This window comes from Drosophila biarmipes, chromosome X, assembly GCF_025231255.1.
Source record: "Drosophila biarmipes strain raj3 chromosome X, RU_DBia_V1.1, whole genome shotgun sequence".
Taxonomy (NCBI): Eukaryota; Metazoa; Arthropoda; class Insecta; order Diptera; family Drosophilidae; genus Drosophila; species Drosophila biarmipes.
Window position 1 is genome coordinate 24,990,145 of NC_066611.1, and position 14,889 is coordinate 25,005,033.

The following is a 14,889-nucleotide window of genomic DNA, read 5'->3' on the forward strand; positions in this document are numbered from 1 at the left end:
GAGTTCTCACTGACACTTTCATTATTGCTACTACCATAAATTAATAACTCATCAAAGTGTCTATAGTACATACAAATTGAAATCCGGATAACATGCAATAGCTGGGTTCCAGTTCCGGAAGTCCTTCTACAGGGCCAGCTCAAACTCATGAGTGAGCAGAACGAATACCAGAAAAGCTGCTATCAGTTGGAGCTTAATCCCAATGCCGGCATGTCGAGAGCCAACCGGAACCTTCCTCAGAAGCACAGCGCCAGCGCCAGCACAGAGATAAAGTTTCCCGATGCACACTGCCCCCATGAATTACCAAGACCTGAGTTCACATTAAGATAAAATTTAATTCAATCGTATGGTACACATTTAACAGTATTTTGTAAATTCTCATATGTATCGTAGGGTTTGTGCCACAGTTAAATTGACTTATTTACACGCTTTGGTTAGCCGGTCTAAGTACATCGAAATAAATACACATACTTAGTACTATATATGCAACAGGTTTCCTCTAGGCGCTGGGAATAGTTTCCGGCCGAGTCCGGCCAATATTTTCTTGGGTGCGAAACCAGAATGGATGAAACATACTAAAGATCATCGGAGCCTATTGTGCAAGTCAAGCAGATATAACCATAGGTACACAGATATAGGGTATGTGTGTATGCAAACATACAATTTATAGATAGATGTCTTCTCGTTACAGTGTAAATTTTGCTAGACGATCACAATGAAAAGACGCATAATCGCTGCTATCTATTGTCAGGTCGAGCTTAGAAACTATTTGTTAGCTGTTCAGGCATCGGCGTTCTTTTGGTATAAAACATTATTGTGAGTGTTTTAAGATCAGGTCAGGATCGGATCGGATCGCAACGGACTGGACCGGATCCGCTCAGGTAGTTGGTTCAATACTCGTTAGCTAGCAGGCACTTGCACAGCTTCCTCAGTTCGGAGAGGCGGCTGGATGTTGTGGGGAAACATTTCGGAACGGGAGTAGAAAGAACAGACATAACACGGTTAAAATTAGCTCGGGACTCGAGTGGCGGGGCTTGGTTAGTTGGGAATTGTTAGCGTCCCAAGGTAATGCGCATGCAGCGGAGTTAGCTTGTAGCGATCGAAGGGTTTAGCGTTAGGATTAGGTGTTGGCTAAAACTACAAACAAAAAGTCGTTAAACAAAATCAAAAAAATACAGATGAATTACGCCGAGTGCTGTCGTGTATGAGAGTTATGGTGCTCTGGCGGTGCTGCAGTGCTTGTTTTGTGTCGTGTGCTTTTCGTGGTAATGCAATGCGACAGGTAGAAGATGAGGCCAGGAAGCAAGAAGCCCGTTAAAAGCCAGGTGGTGTTATCAACTGGATTTCTGGGTGGGGGCTAGCTCACTGATTGGCGCGTGTGTCCTCGCGCTGGTACTTGGCGAACTCCAGGAAGATCTCTTCCAGCGTCGTCTGGCTGACCGAGTAGTCCTCCACATTCAGCTGGTCGCGATTGCTCTCCATCAGGCCAAAGATGCGCGACCATTTAACCCCAGTCAGTGGAATGTAGAACGTCAAAATGCCCTGGTACTCCTCCCTGAAAAGCAAATTAAACAACGTATTAGATATAAGAAATTCAATTAAATAAAACAACTAAACTCACTGGAGAATGGAGTGTGGATACTCGTGCTCCACAAACTCCTTGACGGCATCTATGTCCTGCTGGGCCATTTGGGCCGGTACCGTCTGCTCATCCGGGTTGCGAGCATAGCCGCCACTCAAACGCGCCTGCCGCAACGCCTCCAAATTGCGACGCACCTTGATCTTTAGGATCAGCCCCTTGGAAAACTTGTTCTTCAGGTGCTGCGTGGAGCCGATGCACTTGAACTCGCCATTCACCATAATGGCCAATCGGGTGCAGAGCGCCTCGCACTCCTCCATGCTGTGCGATGTGAGGACAATGGATTTGCCCGAGTCCCGTATGCGGCAGACCATGTTCCACAGCTGACGCCTGGCCGCCGGATCCATGCCGGTTGTGGGCTCATCCAAGTAAATTACGGACGGACTTCCAATCACAGCAATGGCCGTACTCAGCTTTCGCTTATTCCCGCCACTATACGCGTGCGTTTGCTTATCGATGTGCTTCATGAAGCCAAATGACTTGGCCAGATCCTCGGACAACTGACGAATGCGTGCCTCCTGGACACCGCGTAGCATACAGAAAATGCGGAGCACCTCGCGGCCCGTCAGATCATCCAGCAGCGCGTCGAACTGCGGACAGTAGCCGATCATCTTGTAGATGCTGTTCATGTTCGACTCCAGGCTAAGACCTTGGACGAAGGCGGCCCCCGAGCTGATTCGCTCGTCGCCGGTCATCATCTTGAACGTGGTGGTCTTGCCTGCTCCGTTCACGCCCAGCAGCCCAAAGCATTCGACTCTGTAAAAGATAATGTGAAATATTAATTATATATATTTTTAATGAAATACGACATTTATGTTAATAACTTTAACTTTATTATATTAAGTTATCTGATTTGGAGTATCACTTTTACTTACTCCTGTACGCAGAGCGACACCTGATTAACGGCCAGAAATTGGCCGTAGTACTTGGTGACCCGATCCAGCACCAGATTTTTGGTGACCAGCTCATTGGAGGACATGTGAATGATGCGCTCCCGTTCGTTGGCCACGTCGTCATCCAAACTGCCCTCCAGCGGTGGCGGTGGTGGTTTGCTGAACAAAATGACCACGTTATATGATATATAAGCCACGAGATTGTTTAACTTACGAGAGCATTTGACGGATCTTAAACATCAGCTCGTTGATGAGTCTAAACTCTAGCACAATGATGATAAGGAAGAAGACGACGCCGGTGACAGTCATGTAGACAGTCTCGGGCAGAACGCCAGGCTCCTCCCAAGCAAAGAATGGCTTGATGTCTGGAATAAAAAATATTTCGAATCTTTTAAAAACATATATTAAAATTTTTAAACAGAAAACAGCCAAAACGTAAATTCGTTAGCGTCTTAATTGTTTTTATATAAAACTCAGATCCTTGGATACTCACTGCAGCATTGTGGGACCAACTCGCAGAGCAGAATGGGTGGGATCGCCCCGGCCTTGGCGCAAGCATTCCTCGTGGCCGTGTTGGTGTAGACCTTGTTCAGACTCATGGCCAGCGAGAAGTGCGGGAAGATGCGGAAGATCCAGCCCAATATGTCCGCCGTGTCCTTGGTGTCGAATAGTTCCGAGGACATCACCACAACCACAATGAACAGCGCCATGCCGCAGAAGATATTCACAATGGAGACCCGAGCAAAGCCAGTGGCAGGCTCCTTAAAGAACAGCGACATTATGTAGATGAAGGGCAGTACGGCGAATCCAAAGAGCAGCAGCAGCAAGTAGTACCGGCCCAGTTCCGCGAAGCTGGACAATCCAGGCTCCTGGAAGCAGACGATCGTAATCACCACGATCAAAGCCGTTACGATGTAGGTTGCAAAATCGCAGATGAATTGCGACAACCAGAAGGTCCAGACTTTCACGCCGCCCACAAACTGTAGCAACTTGGCCCTAGACTCGCGCTCCTTAATCAGAAACAGGATGTAAATCGAGCTCACGAAGCACATGCAGAAGCACAGATTGGAGGCCAGCTGGGTCCCCAGATTGTTGCCCATGCTCAGCTGGGAGAGCAGGGTGTTGGTCGTGTACGGCAGCGGTGCATTAGTCACCACGATCCTCACCGATGAACCCATGAGCCGATCGGCGATGGCATTGTGCACCATATTAACGGTCAGAGGAGCTGTATGCAGCGCCTGATTGTTTAGCCAGGCAATGATCTTGGTCTCGTTGATGGTGGCCGCCACCAAATAGCGGGAGTTGATGCGCACCTGTATGGTCTTTCCCAGTTCCAGGATGTAATCCTAAAAGCCATTAAATACTGGGTGAAATAATAAAATACCTTGCAATTAAGTAGACCTACCTCGAAGCCTTTGGTGCCCGTCAGTTGCAGGGCATAATTGCTGCCATAGGATTGGGCCAAGTCCGCGTACTTGTTGGCTATCTCAGAGTTACTCGAACCATTTACCACTTCGGAGCGATCCAAAACGGTCACAGCCAGCGGATATTGGGTCAGCGATATGGTAATGGGCTTGAGCTCCTGGAAAGTGCCCTGCGTCTTGATGATCAAAATGGTAACCACCACGAAAAATACCGGCATAATGTTCTGGATGAGCAGCAGCAACTTGTTGCGCCACGTATAAAGGAACTTCTTGAGCAACATGGCCTTCCACTGATTCGACAGCAGCTGCAGTCCCTGGAGCAGTCGACGATTCTCCGAGAAGATGCCGTCGGCTGCAAACAGTTAATTGAGCTTATCAGGAGTCCAAGATCGAGTTCAAACACTGCTTACACTGCACAGATTCGTTGTCATCCTCGCCACGGAATCCGCTGCCGCCGTTCATGATCTCACTTTGGTCCTTCAGGTTGCCGGTGCTGTCCTTCTCGGCGCCGACCTTCATGAACACCTCCTCCATCGAGGTGATGCCTACGCCGTAGCCATTCAGATGCAGTTCATCGGACTGCTCCTCGAGCTGGCCGAACATCTCCTCGAACTTAGAGGAGGCGCTATCGGGCAGTTGATAGGACAGTTCCGCGCCTATATCGCACTCGGGTTTCAGGCCCGGAATGTACTTGCTCAGCAGGGCAGTCACCTCGTTTGTCTCGCAATCGTCTCGCTTCACACAGATCTGAAAGGGATACGTAGCATAAGTACACATTCGTTAGGATGATATACGGATGCCTTCTCGCCCTTACCAATCGGTAGCCGGATCCGTATTGTTTTTTCAGGAAAAACGAAGTTCCATGGCACTTGAGTTCCCCGTCGCACATGATGGCAATCCGATCGCCCAGCACATCGGCCTCGTCCATGAAGTGAGTGGTCAGCAGCAGGGTGCGTCCCACCTTCTCCTGCTGCAGCAGATCCCACAACTGCCGCCTGGCCGAGGGGTCCATGCCGGAGCTGGGCTCATCGCACAACACCACCTTGGTGTCACCGCAGAGGGCACAGCAGACGGAGAGCTTGCGCTTCATGCCGCCGGAGAGTTTCGCTGACGCGACGTTCGCCTTGTCCTCCAGCTCGATCATCTTCAGATACTTGGCCACCTCCTGCTCCACGGCCTTGCCGCGCAGTCCCTTCATCCGGCTGAAGAAGCGAATGTGATTCGAAACACTCATCTCATCGAAGAGGACATTGTGCTGCGGACAAATGCCGAGGGACATGCGAGCCCCTTCAATGTTGGTGCGAATGTCACTGCCGTTTATGATGGCTGTGCCGCTCGTGGGCGGAAACATGCCCGTCAGCATCGATATGGTCGTCGTTTTGCCTGCTCCATTGTGACCCAGCAGGACGGTGATCTCATCTTCGAACATATTCATGGAGAGCCCTTTGACGACCATCTTGTCGGCGAAGCGCTTCTTTAGGTGTCTCATTTGAAGGCCGATGTGCTTGCCCTCCGGCTCCGTTTCGAAGGCCTTGGGATCCCGCTGCTCCACATGCCCGTTAGGTATGTCCTCCACGCCCGTGTACTCCCGCTCGCCGCACCAGAACTCCCGGGTGAACGGAAAGTTCCAGGGACGCGGCACACCAAAGCTGCCCGGCATCACTTGCTCCACGTACAGGCAGATGGTCATGCAAATGACGCACGACACCAGCATCATGATCATCACGGCACCCACCGTCAAAGTGTCGTCCACGGACACGGGTGTGAAGAAATTGCTCCACTGCAGACCCTCGCCCGTGCCCTCGAAGCCCAGGATCAGCTTGATCCCAAAGCCCATGGCCGTGTTCGAGATCAGGCTCCAGCCCAGCTTGGCCGTCAGGCTCAGGTCGTCGTAGGTGTTGATGGTGAAGGAGTACGGGATGTAGGCGATGAACCAAATCAAACCCGTAACGGCGGCCGCTGTGCTCGCCCTCGAGAAGAAGGTGGCCATCATGAAGCAAAAGCAGATGCTCGCTATGATGTATATGATCAGGAAGAAGACCAGGGCGGTGAAGTTGGCATGCGTCAGCACGGCCACGCCCTCCGACCAGTTGATCTTGACCAGAATGGCTATAAGGATGGCCGATATGGTCAGCATGATGAAGGACTTGACAAACCAAGCGGTCCAGTGCAGCCAGTTGCTCAGGCCCATGATCTTCATCACCTCCTTGAGCTGTTTCTCCTTCTCGGCGGTGATGTACTGCAAGTGAATGAAATGCCGTGAGTGGAGGAGGAACCTCTGGTTAAACCACAATCCCGGCATGGCCACTTACTTTGGTGATGTACGTGCAGGGGTAGATGAAGCTGAGCAGTATGATCAGCGACATAATCGAGGACATGCCCTCCAGCAGGGGGTCGAAGATGTAGGCGGGGTACGGATAGCGTTGCATCATCACGTCCGGCAGACTCTGTTCCCCTGACCTCTGCCGGATGTACGCCATCGAGAGACTGTGCTGCAGGGGCAGGAATCCCTCGCGCAGGTAGCCCGGCGGTATGCCACCATCCTCATCCGCCTCGTTGCGCGGACCCGTCAGATCGATAGTGGGAAACAGACGCATGGTCAGCCAGGTGTTGGCTATCGCCATCGTCGCCGTGCGCAGTTCGGAAGGGAAGCGCAGGGCGAAGTGAAAGTCAGCGGGCAGGGGATCCGACTCCGTGAGATTTGCCCAGGCATCGTCGAACTGGATGCCAGCAAAGGCGCTCCTACTGACCGTGTCCACCTCCAGTTGGGCCGCATTCTCCGACTCACAGACCTCCTTCTTCCCGAGGCTCTGCCAGGCCTCGTCGACCAGTTTCCTCAGCACGGGATTCACGGGGGAGTAGCACACGATGGAATTCAAGTTCGACAACCCGCTATTCGCCCAAAAAATTGAAAGCGGCGTGAGTACAGGTCTTAGGAAAGGTAATTTAACACTCAGTTATGGTGTTCTGGGTTAGTTTCATAATGGATAAAAGATGGGGTGCAGGCATTATTTAGTATTGTATTGATATCAACCCCATAAATTCCTAAGTGGTAAGTGCTGTTGTGTCCGTTCAACAGTTCTAATATTTACACATGATTTTACAACTTCAAGCGGAGCCCAGGCCTTCGTGTTGTTTTGAATAATAGAGTTTAACTGGCTAGTTTTTTAAACGCTTAATGTTGAACAAGTTTAAAATATTATAATCCAATTTAAAAAATCAAGGAAAATCCATTTGACTTTTGTTGGAATAAAAGGTATTTATTTTTGTTTTAAAATAATAATATTTGTTTAAAATATTCTAGTTCAAGAACCATTTTTGATTTCTTTTTCAGAAGATCCTCGATAAGACAGCCCTACTAAGGATCTTTATTGAAGAAGTCCTATCGTAGACTTTTATTTCTACAGGGTTATGATGACTTTGCTGAATTCTGCACTCCCTTTACTCCCAATATGTGTGTCAATGCGTTAACTTTATTTTGTGTGCACTGTGTCTGAGTGTTGATGTTATTTTGTTTCAAGGGGGTGCAAGTGAAACATTCATCACGCCTTCGGTAATAGTTTCTGGTTAGATGGCCAGTAAGTGGGTTAGACTTTTTTAGTGTGCTGTTTGGTTTGATTTCTATTATTGATTTGTTTACCTCCGTCGATTGGGTGCAATCAGCGCTATGAGCTTGCCAAGGTAGGACGATCTATGCAACGAATGTCTTCAGGTTTCGTGGCCAGAACAAGATGAAAAACATTTACATATTGTATATACGAAAATCGAAAAGGGTGGATGATTAGGGGGAAACTGCATAGTCGGAAGCAAAATTATAAATTGAGTAAATTGTAAAAAGTGTAAATTGCTAGTTTACATTTTGAAGCAGAAACGAAAAAATACGTAGATACCAGTGAGGGCAAAAAACAGCACTGCCTAAATAAATAAATAAAGTAGCAGATTGGCAAAGCTTACAAACTTACTTAATGGGTTTTATAAATTAGTATAGAACTGAACATCCTTAGACATATCAACAAAAGATAATTTTTGGCACTCAAAAATTAAGCATTGCGCGTTTGGATTATAAAGAAGCAACTATTAATAAATATGTTTTTAAATTATACAAAAAAGAATATAGGTTTAGCTAAAGAATTCAAAGCGTGTCAAGGACAAACCCAGCAATTCTCTGGAAATTGAAACAATGGGGTAATAAACACAATGCTAGGACAGAACGCACAGGTTGGGCGATATCATGGCTAGAACTCACTGCAACAGACTGAGATTGTTTATGGGCAGCGCATCATAGGTCTTGATTCCGCGCTGCTCCGTGTCGACCAGGGTGCGGACCAGAACCAGGAGAAGGGAAAATATGGCCGGCAGCACCAGCTCGATGACCATCTGCCACTTGTGGTTCCATTGCAGCGTCCAGTTCTTCCACAGCAGCAGCACAAACTTATCCCAGTTCGTGACCTTGGCCATTTTGCAGCTTTGTTCGATTGGCTTTTGGTTTTTCTAGATTAGCTCGACATTAAAATTGACTAAAATTGGGATCTGTAAGTAATGAAAAACAAGGAAGAACTTGCTCAGCTTAATGGAGCAAAAGGTATATATAACAAGAAAGGAAGTCAACTTCGGCACGCCGAACTTTGTATACCCTTGCAGCTATAGAATTACATTGCGAAGTTAATTGACCCCGTGCTCGAGTGGTCATCATTGTGGTAGATAAACAATCATCCAATGCGCAATGTCAAGTGCGTCTATCGATGTGTGTGTCCTATATGAAGTATTGCCAATTATCTAATCATCGTCGGTTATGCTAGACTGATAAGGTTGTGTACGAGCCCCAATAAAAAGCCAATAACCAACGTAAATAAATCATTACTCTTGTAACATCATTGTTACGCTTATTTTGCGATACGCCCCCCGATTCATTTCTATTCTCAAAGCCCAGATAGCCCCTATTACCGAGTTTGCCAGTTTGCAAAGCCCATCAAATGTGGTTATACTAGTGGTGTACCGAAAACTACTACTACTAATGCAATACGCCATAATGTAATATTGCAAGTAATAATAGTTTTGTAAATAAATACATTGATTTTGAATAGTAGTCTCCCTAAAAACATTATCATCCCTGGTTGTTTAGCCAATACGGTTTACTTGTACATTACAACTGGGGAAACGCGTTACACCCGTAACCTTCGTTCCCTCTTCACTCGCCTCCCATAAATGTGGAAACTTTCTTGAACCGAAAATATACATTTATTGCCTTGATTTCAGTTTGCATTATCAAATGCACCTAAGTCGTCTGGTCGCTTAATCTTTCTATGGCGCGATACTCCGTGTGTCTAATTATAAAGGGGGTTAGTCCCGAAAGTTTTCTTTGTTTGGATTACCAGGGAACGCGTGGCCCGGCTAGAACAATTATACAATTATAATGAGTCCCATTGGCAGCTGGCAGTTAACAACTGGAATTTAAACTCAAATGGAAATGAAACTGGGAGTGAGTCTGAAAGTCTGGCGACTAACTGGTTCTAATAAACACTCAGTATCTGGGCGCCAATTGGAAAAAGTTGCTGATCTAAGGATGATTCGCATAAAGTAAAGTTGAATGTACACACGATTCGACAAGTCGAATGCTTCTGAGGAAGCCTTATCTAACAGAGAAAGATAAATCTCAAAATAGCAATTATTGATAGATATTTTTAGATATTTATCTTAAGCTCAGGAGTCGCCAATGAAAATTTTAGGCTTTGCATTTTGGCACTTTGCACTTTCTAAATATATTTATCTGGCTAAGATAAGAGAGAGCGGTTATGTGTCATAGAGTTATACATTTTTTTCCTTCATCCTAATTTATTAATAATACATTGGAATCTCAACGACATTTTCAATACATTACGATCATAGTAATGTCTCCATTTAGATATGGAATTGGCGAAGTTCTTTTTAAACAATAAAGAAAGCTAACTTTGGCCTGCCGAATACCCCTGCATATAAGAAATAAACGACGTTACTAACAACATGTTAAATTTTTGAGGATTGCTTCTAGCTTCGGTTATAAAAAAAATGATTTTATTATTTTTCTATTTTTAATTTAAAAAATGATATTCCCAACATTTCAAGATAATATATCAAAAAAATCCGAAGCTATAATTGTTTCATATTATTTTGCCACCGGTTTTCCGATCGTTCCTATGACAGCGATTTTAATAAAATTAAATTCGAAATTTGGAACACATTAAAAAATGTTATTTCCAATTTGTATACTCTTGCAGAGGTAGTATATATATTTTTGATCAGCATCACTAGACGAGTCGATCTAGCCATGTCCGTCTGTCCGTCCGTCCGTCTGTCCGTCCGTTGCTACGCGAACTAGTCTCTCAGTTTTAAAGCTATCGAACTGAAACTTTCCCAAAAGGCTTCTTTCTGTTGCAGGAAGCATATAAGTCGGAACCGGCCGGATCGGACAACTATATCTTACTAAAATGAACTAAGCATATTCGATGGGCTATTGAGGGTGGGAAAGTCCAAGTTAGTCCGGTGATGACTTTGCGAACCACCCACGTATCCGGCGAGCACGACGCACGAGTCCGAGTGGAACAGGAGTAAACAGAGATAGATAAAGGGGCATAAATCCGGAGAGCGTCAGCGACAGCTAACCACCGATATGGTAATCGGAGGGCGGGCTGGGCAGTTGGCAATGGGCGTGGCATTCCACCTGCCAAGCGGCGGCACTTACCCGAAGCTTAGCCAAATACAAAGTGTCACACGGCCACCGCACAAGAACAAATAAAGAAAAAACAATCGTGGGTAGGAATATACCACGTACGTGTATGGTATATGGTGGGAACTCGGGGACTCGGGAACTCGATTCGTGGCAATCGGGAACTCAGGAACTTTGAAGCTCGCGACCTCCGGCGGGCACTCGACCGTTGCGACGAGCGGACTATTTCGAACTGAATCGCAACGCTGGGCAATCTTCCTTATTTATCAACAGACCGCAATCTAGCCCAGCTCCAATGGAAGGCCAATAAAACAAATAGCATTTATTGTTTTGGCCGGGCTAAAAGTGATAAGCCCTCGTACTCTCTTCTCTCGGTACAAGCAGACATATGTCCGCGTCGATTTTCAGCTTTATCGGGGCGGGGATGTCTGTCCAACCAGGCCTTGTATCGGGAGTGGATCCATTACTCACGGAGTGCCCGGTATTCGGTGACTGTCAACAATTGTTTATTGAAAAGTTCATTCGACAACCCGAGAGAACCCCTGGATTATTCACTAATTTCAATTGGTTTTTGAGTATTTAAATTCCAGCTTATTGGCTTATAAAACAAGGCTGTTGGGCTCCTTAAACTATTTATTAGTGTTCGTCGACTATGGACACTACAAATAAAGAGTAACATTTACTGTGAGTCAAGAAACGTCCCCAAGCTAAGAACTTTCCAATAAGATATATGGTCTCTTCAGGGTTTTAGCCGAAGCGACCATATATCCATTTACTTAAAAACTTCAGAGTTGTTTAAGGCTGATTATAATGAATAATAAGGCATACAGTGACTACAAAGGGGTGACTCATGCGGGACGCGTGGCCCTCGTCCCTATCTTTGGCCAACTTTCTTATCGGCCGTGATCCCTCCGCTGGAGCAGCTGGATGATTCAAGCCAGTTATGGTTAATGGCTTGTCTGTGGTTTGCGAATCTTAAGTGGGCATGCGATGGGGCTGAAGGAGCCTGTCCTCGACCACTGCGATTACACAGACCCACTTTTTGGCAACATTCTGGGGACTCGTGATGGTAGGAACCTTGACTGTAGGCGAAGAAGTCCGCTCAAGCACCTGCTCTTCTCGCAGACCTTATCGCTGAGCGAGTTCAACAGTAACTATGACATCGGGGAATTATATCGCCGCCTTAAACTTATATTGACAGCTCCAGAGTGCAAACACGTTTTACTTTCGCCTGGCGGGCAACCACGTGAGCCATAAATGTTGGGGGCGTTCTGCGCCGAATGGATATCGAACCTCTGAAAAGTGAGGCCTCTCGGAAAGACAATATTGTAGGCAGTAGTAACATAATATATAATTTTAGCGAGCCTCTTCATAATTCTAAAAAAAAGTTTCTTAAGTATGAAAAAAATTCAGATTTCCCAAAGCACATATTATTGGAATTTACAAGCCCATCGATGATTACTAAGAGCACATCCAAGAACAATAAAATTCACGCCACTATGGCAAAAAAATGTTTTCCAAAAATTCCTTCGAGCCGGATTTGAACCAGCGACCTATGGATCCCTGATGTTTCGAGTTGCCACCTACAGTCCACCGCTCTACCAACTGAGCTATCGAAGGGCGTGTTGGCGCAGCGCTCGAAAAGCTAAGCAAGTGCTGCGAAAACCGCAGCCACGCGACCTACGAGAAGTGAAAGGTAAGCTATAAGTGATTATAAATGCGGCGTATAGTATAAATTTTAAATTGAGCAATGTCGGGGCCCCAGATGAAGACACAACCTTCGATAGCTCAGTTGGTAGAGCGGTGGACTGTAGTCGGCTGCATGGATGCAAATAGAAAGCAGGGATCCATAGGTCGCTGGTTCAAATCCGGCTCGAAGGATACATTTTTTGCCCCAACCTTTTCCGGAAAAACATAAGTTCCCCCACGCGAACTCAGATAGTGAAATACAAGTAGAAATAGCACATACGAAGCGAGATATCTGATATGACTTTTCGCAGAATGTACCGAAGGCAATAACCCCTCCCTTCGTCACGAGGACCTCCCCACACCTGCTGCTGACTAGCTTGGGAACTGCGGCCGTGAATCATCGGGCGTCGTTAATGGCGCCTGACAGTTTGACATGTGACGCACATAAAGCAAGGAGCACTGCACTATCGCCAACTGATTGGGCAATCTATCGGCCAAGCTAGCCTTTCCCGGGCAGAGTGGAGTGCGGTGATAAAGTGGCATTTTCATGCCTCCAATAAAGCCACGCACGCAACCCCGGGTAATTGCCCTCTTATGTAAATTATTTTAAAACTAGTAACTTCTTGGCCCTTAAGAGGTAGGATTAGGATTCTGAAGGTGTCAAAATATGCGTACATAACAATGGTGCTTTTCTACTCACTGTATTCGAGATAAGAACGTTTACTTCTCATTCTTGGAAATCGGAAATAGCTGCATTTTGCCTCTGAGATTGTGAGTCATGTTCTCTATAACTCTGAACCAGCCAATGGGCTCCCCAGAAAACCAGATAGTGTTCAATTATTTTGCACTTACCCCCGGCACGTTCGCAGCTCAATAATTGGAATTGTAGTTCCGTTTGCTGTGTTCTGTTTGCTGTTCGTGCGATTAAGTGTGGGCCCACTTGGTGATAAAAATTAGACCGGCTCGAGCATTACCGCGTAATCGATTGGCAATGTACTTGCGGCAATGGCAATTAATTATTTATCCGACGCGTTGCCCTTTCTCCGCTCGTATTCGCACTGTCACTGCAATTGGAATGTAGTGTGTGGATTAGTATGAGAACAGGGCTACTCAGCTTGCCTTAAATAATAATGCCAAATCACGAACTAGCTCTCTTTAGCATTTATAAATTTACAAAGTTTAAAAAAGCCGTGATTAATGAACTCAAAACATAGTTAAACCGTCGAAAACAGCTGTGGATGAGATTGTTTAGACGTGAGACTTGTGTACAATTTTTTTGGGGAGTTCGAGAGCAAAGGTCTTCGAGAACATATCGGTTTTTGCCCTGCGACGCCGCCAGGGCGCGAGTTCGAGACCCTGCGATCGCTACTGCAGCCCTGGAAGGCGACGCTCAAAGCTCAGCGCCAAGCGAACGCAACTGCATCACTTGCAGGTGCGCATGCAACACTGCGCCCGGGGAAAATGTGTATGCACCGTTATACAGACACTCCCTGCGATCGCTCACTGCAGCCCTGGAAGGCGACGCTCAAAGCTCAGCGCCAAGCGAACGCAGCTGCATCACTTGCAGATGCGCATGCAACACTGCGCCCGGGGAAAATGTGTATGCACCGTTATACAGACACTCCCTGCGATCGCTCACTGCAGCCCTGGAAGGCGACGCTCAAAGCTCAGCGCCAAGCGAACGCAACTGCATCACTTGCAGATGCAGATGCGCATGCAACACTGCGCCCGGGGAAAATGTGTATGCACCGTTATACAGACACTCCCGGCGCCTCGCAGGAACTGCCTTCGGGACGCCGCCTGTGGGCGTGCGTTTGGCCAAGATATCGGGGGAACTCTTCACGGGCAACCAGCGGCAACAGCGGACCGGCAACTGCGACGACAACTCCGATTCCGCCCACCGTGCGGCCGTCCAGTGATTATTTCGCACCAACACCGCGACACAAACATATAGGTGCACAGACGAGTGCTGTTATTAGTTTTTATCTCTCGCTGCGTCATCGAGGGCCCGAAAGTTCATAGTTTACTCGGTTCATTTGGCAGAGTGCGCACTTGTTGTTTTTCCTTTGGTTCTGGCTGCGATTTTATTTTTTCAGGGCCAAACAGCTGTTGCCGACACAAACACACAGTAAAACAAAGATAAAAAATAGCAGTAGTACTTCTAACGCCGGAGATGCCAAACGGAATGAAGCGAAACGGTTAGGCGGGCAAAAACAACATGCGGCGCGGAGAGAGGAGAGCACGGCCCAGTGCTGCCCAGTCGGACTCTAGCCATTCCCGGCCTGGCGGGAAAACTTTGATTCTTATCAGAACGCACAGTCCTCTCTGTGTTAAAGGCCCTCAGAGCTCAGGGTAAAGTATAAAGTACACTTTCCAACTCCAACACTTTCTTTAACGCCTAATTTAATGTCAATTCATATGATAAACCTATTTATTAAAACACTTTTCCCTAGCCAAGAGCTGGCATCACTGACGGATAACTGTTACGTCAGATGGCACGGAAAGTAAGAGCGAGCAAGAGAGCGAGAAAAATTCTAACGC

The 14,889-nt window shown here is 46.9% G+C and overlaps 1 protein-coding gene and 2 non-coding genes across 6 annotated transcripts; 1 reads left to right on the top strand and 2 right to left on the bottom strand.

Moving 5' to 3' along the window:
• Positions 1-315: 315 nt before the first annotated feature.
• Positions 316-14,554, bottom strand: LOC108027565 (phospholipid-transporting ATPase ABCA3). 4 transcript variants are annotated; one of them, XM_017099046.3, is made up of 14 exons: positions 14,508-14,554; positions 13,201-13,412; positions 8,203-8,486; positions 7,597-7,662; positions 6,269-6,848; positions 4,771-6,195; positions 4,367-4,703; positions 3,938-4,308; positions 3,026-3,878; positions 2,747-2,897; positions 2,515-2,691; positions 1,622-2,395; positions 1,367-1,555; positions 316-945 (listed from the first exon to the last, which is right to left on the bottom strand). In XM_017099046.3, exons 3-14 carry the CDS (start codon positions 8,412-8,414, stop codon positions 891-893), a joined length of 5,190 nt encoding a protein of 1,729 aa, XP_016954535.1. In that variant the 5' UTR covers positions 8,415-8,486; positions 13,201-13,412; positions 14,508-14,554; the 3' UTR covers positions 316-890. The 4 variants fall into 4 exon arrangements, with proteins under 4 accessions (XP_016954535.1, XP_016954536.1, XP_050744893.1 ...); XM_017099047.3 differs by having other exon boundaries at positions 14,401-14,530; XM_050888936.1 differs by lacking the exon at positions 7,597-7,662 and having other exon boundaries at positions 14,401-14,530.
• Positions 12,185-12,279, bottom strand: Trnay-gua (transfer RNA tyrosine (anticodon GUA)). The gene is made up of 2 exons: positions 12,243-12,279; positions 12,185-12,220 (listed from the first exon to the last, which is right to left on the bottom strand). It is a non-coding gene; the product is annotated as a tRNA-Tyr (tRNA).
• On the top strand, positions 12,437-12,540 carry Trnay-gua (transfer RNA tyrosine (anticodon GUA)). Its single transcript has 2 exons — positions 12,437-12,473; positions 12,505-12,540. It is a non-coding gene; the product is annotated as a tRNA-Tyr (tRNA).
• Positions 14,555-14,889: the final 335 nt, after the last annotated feature.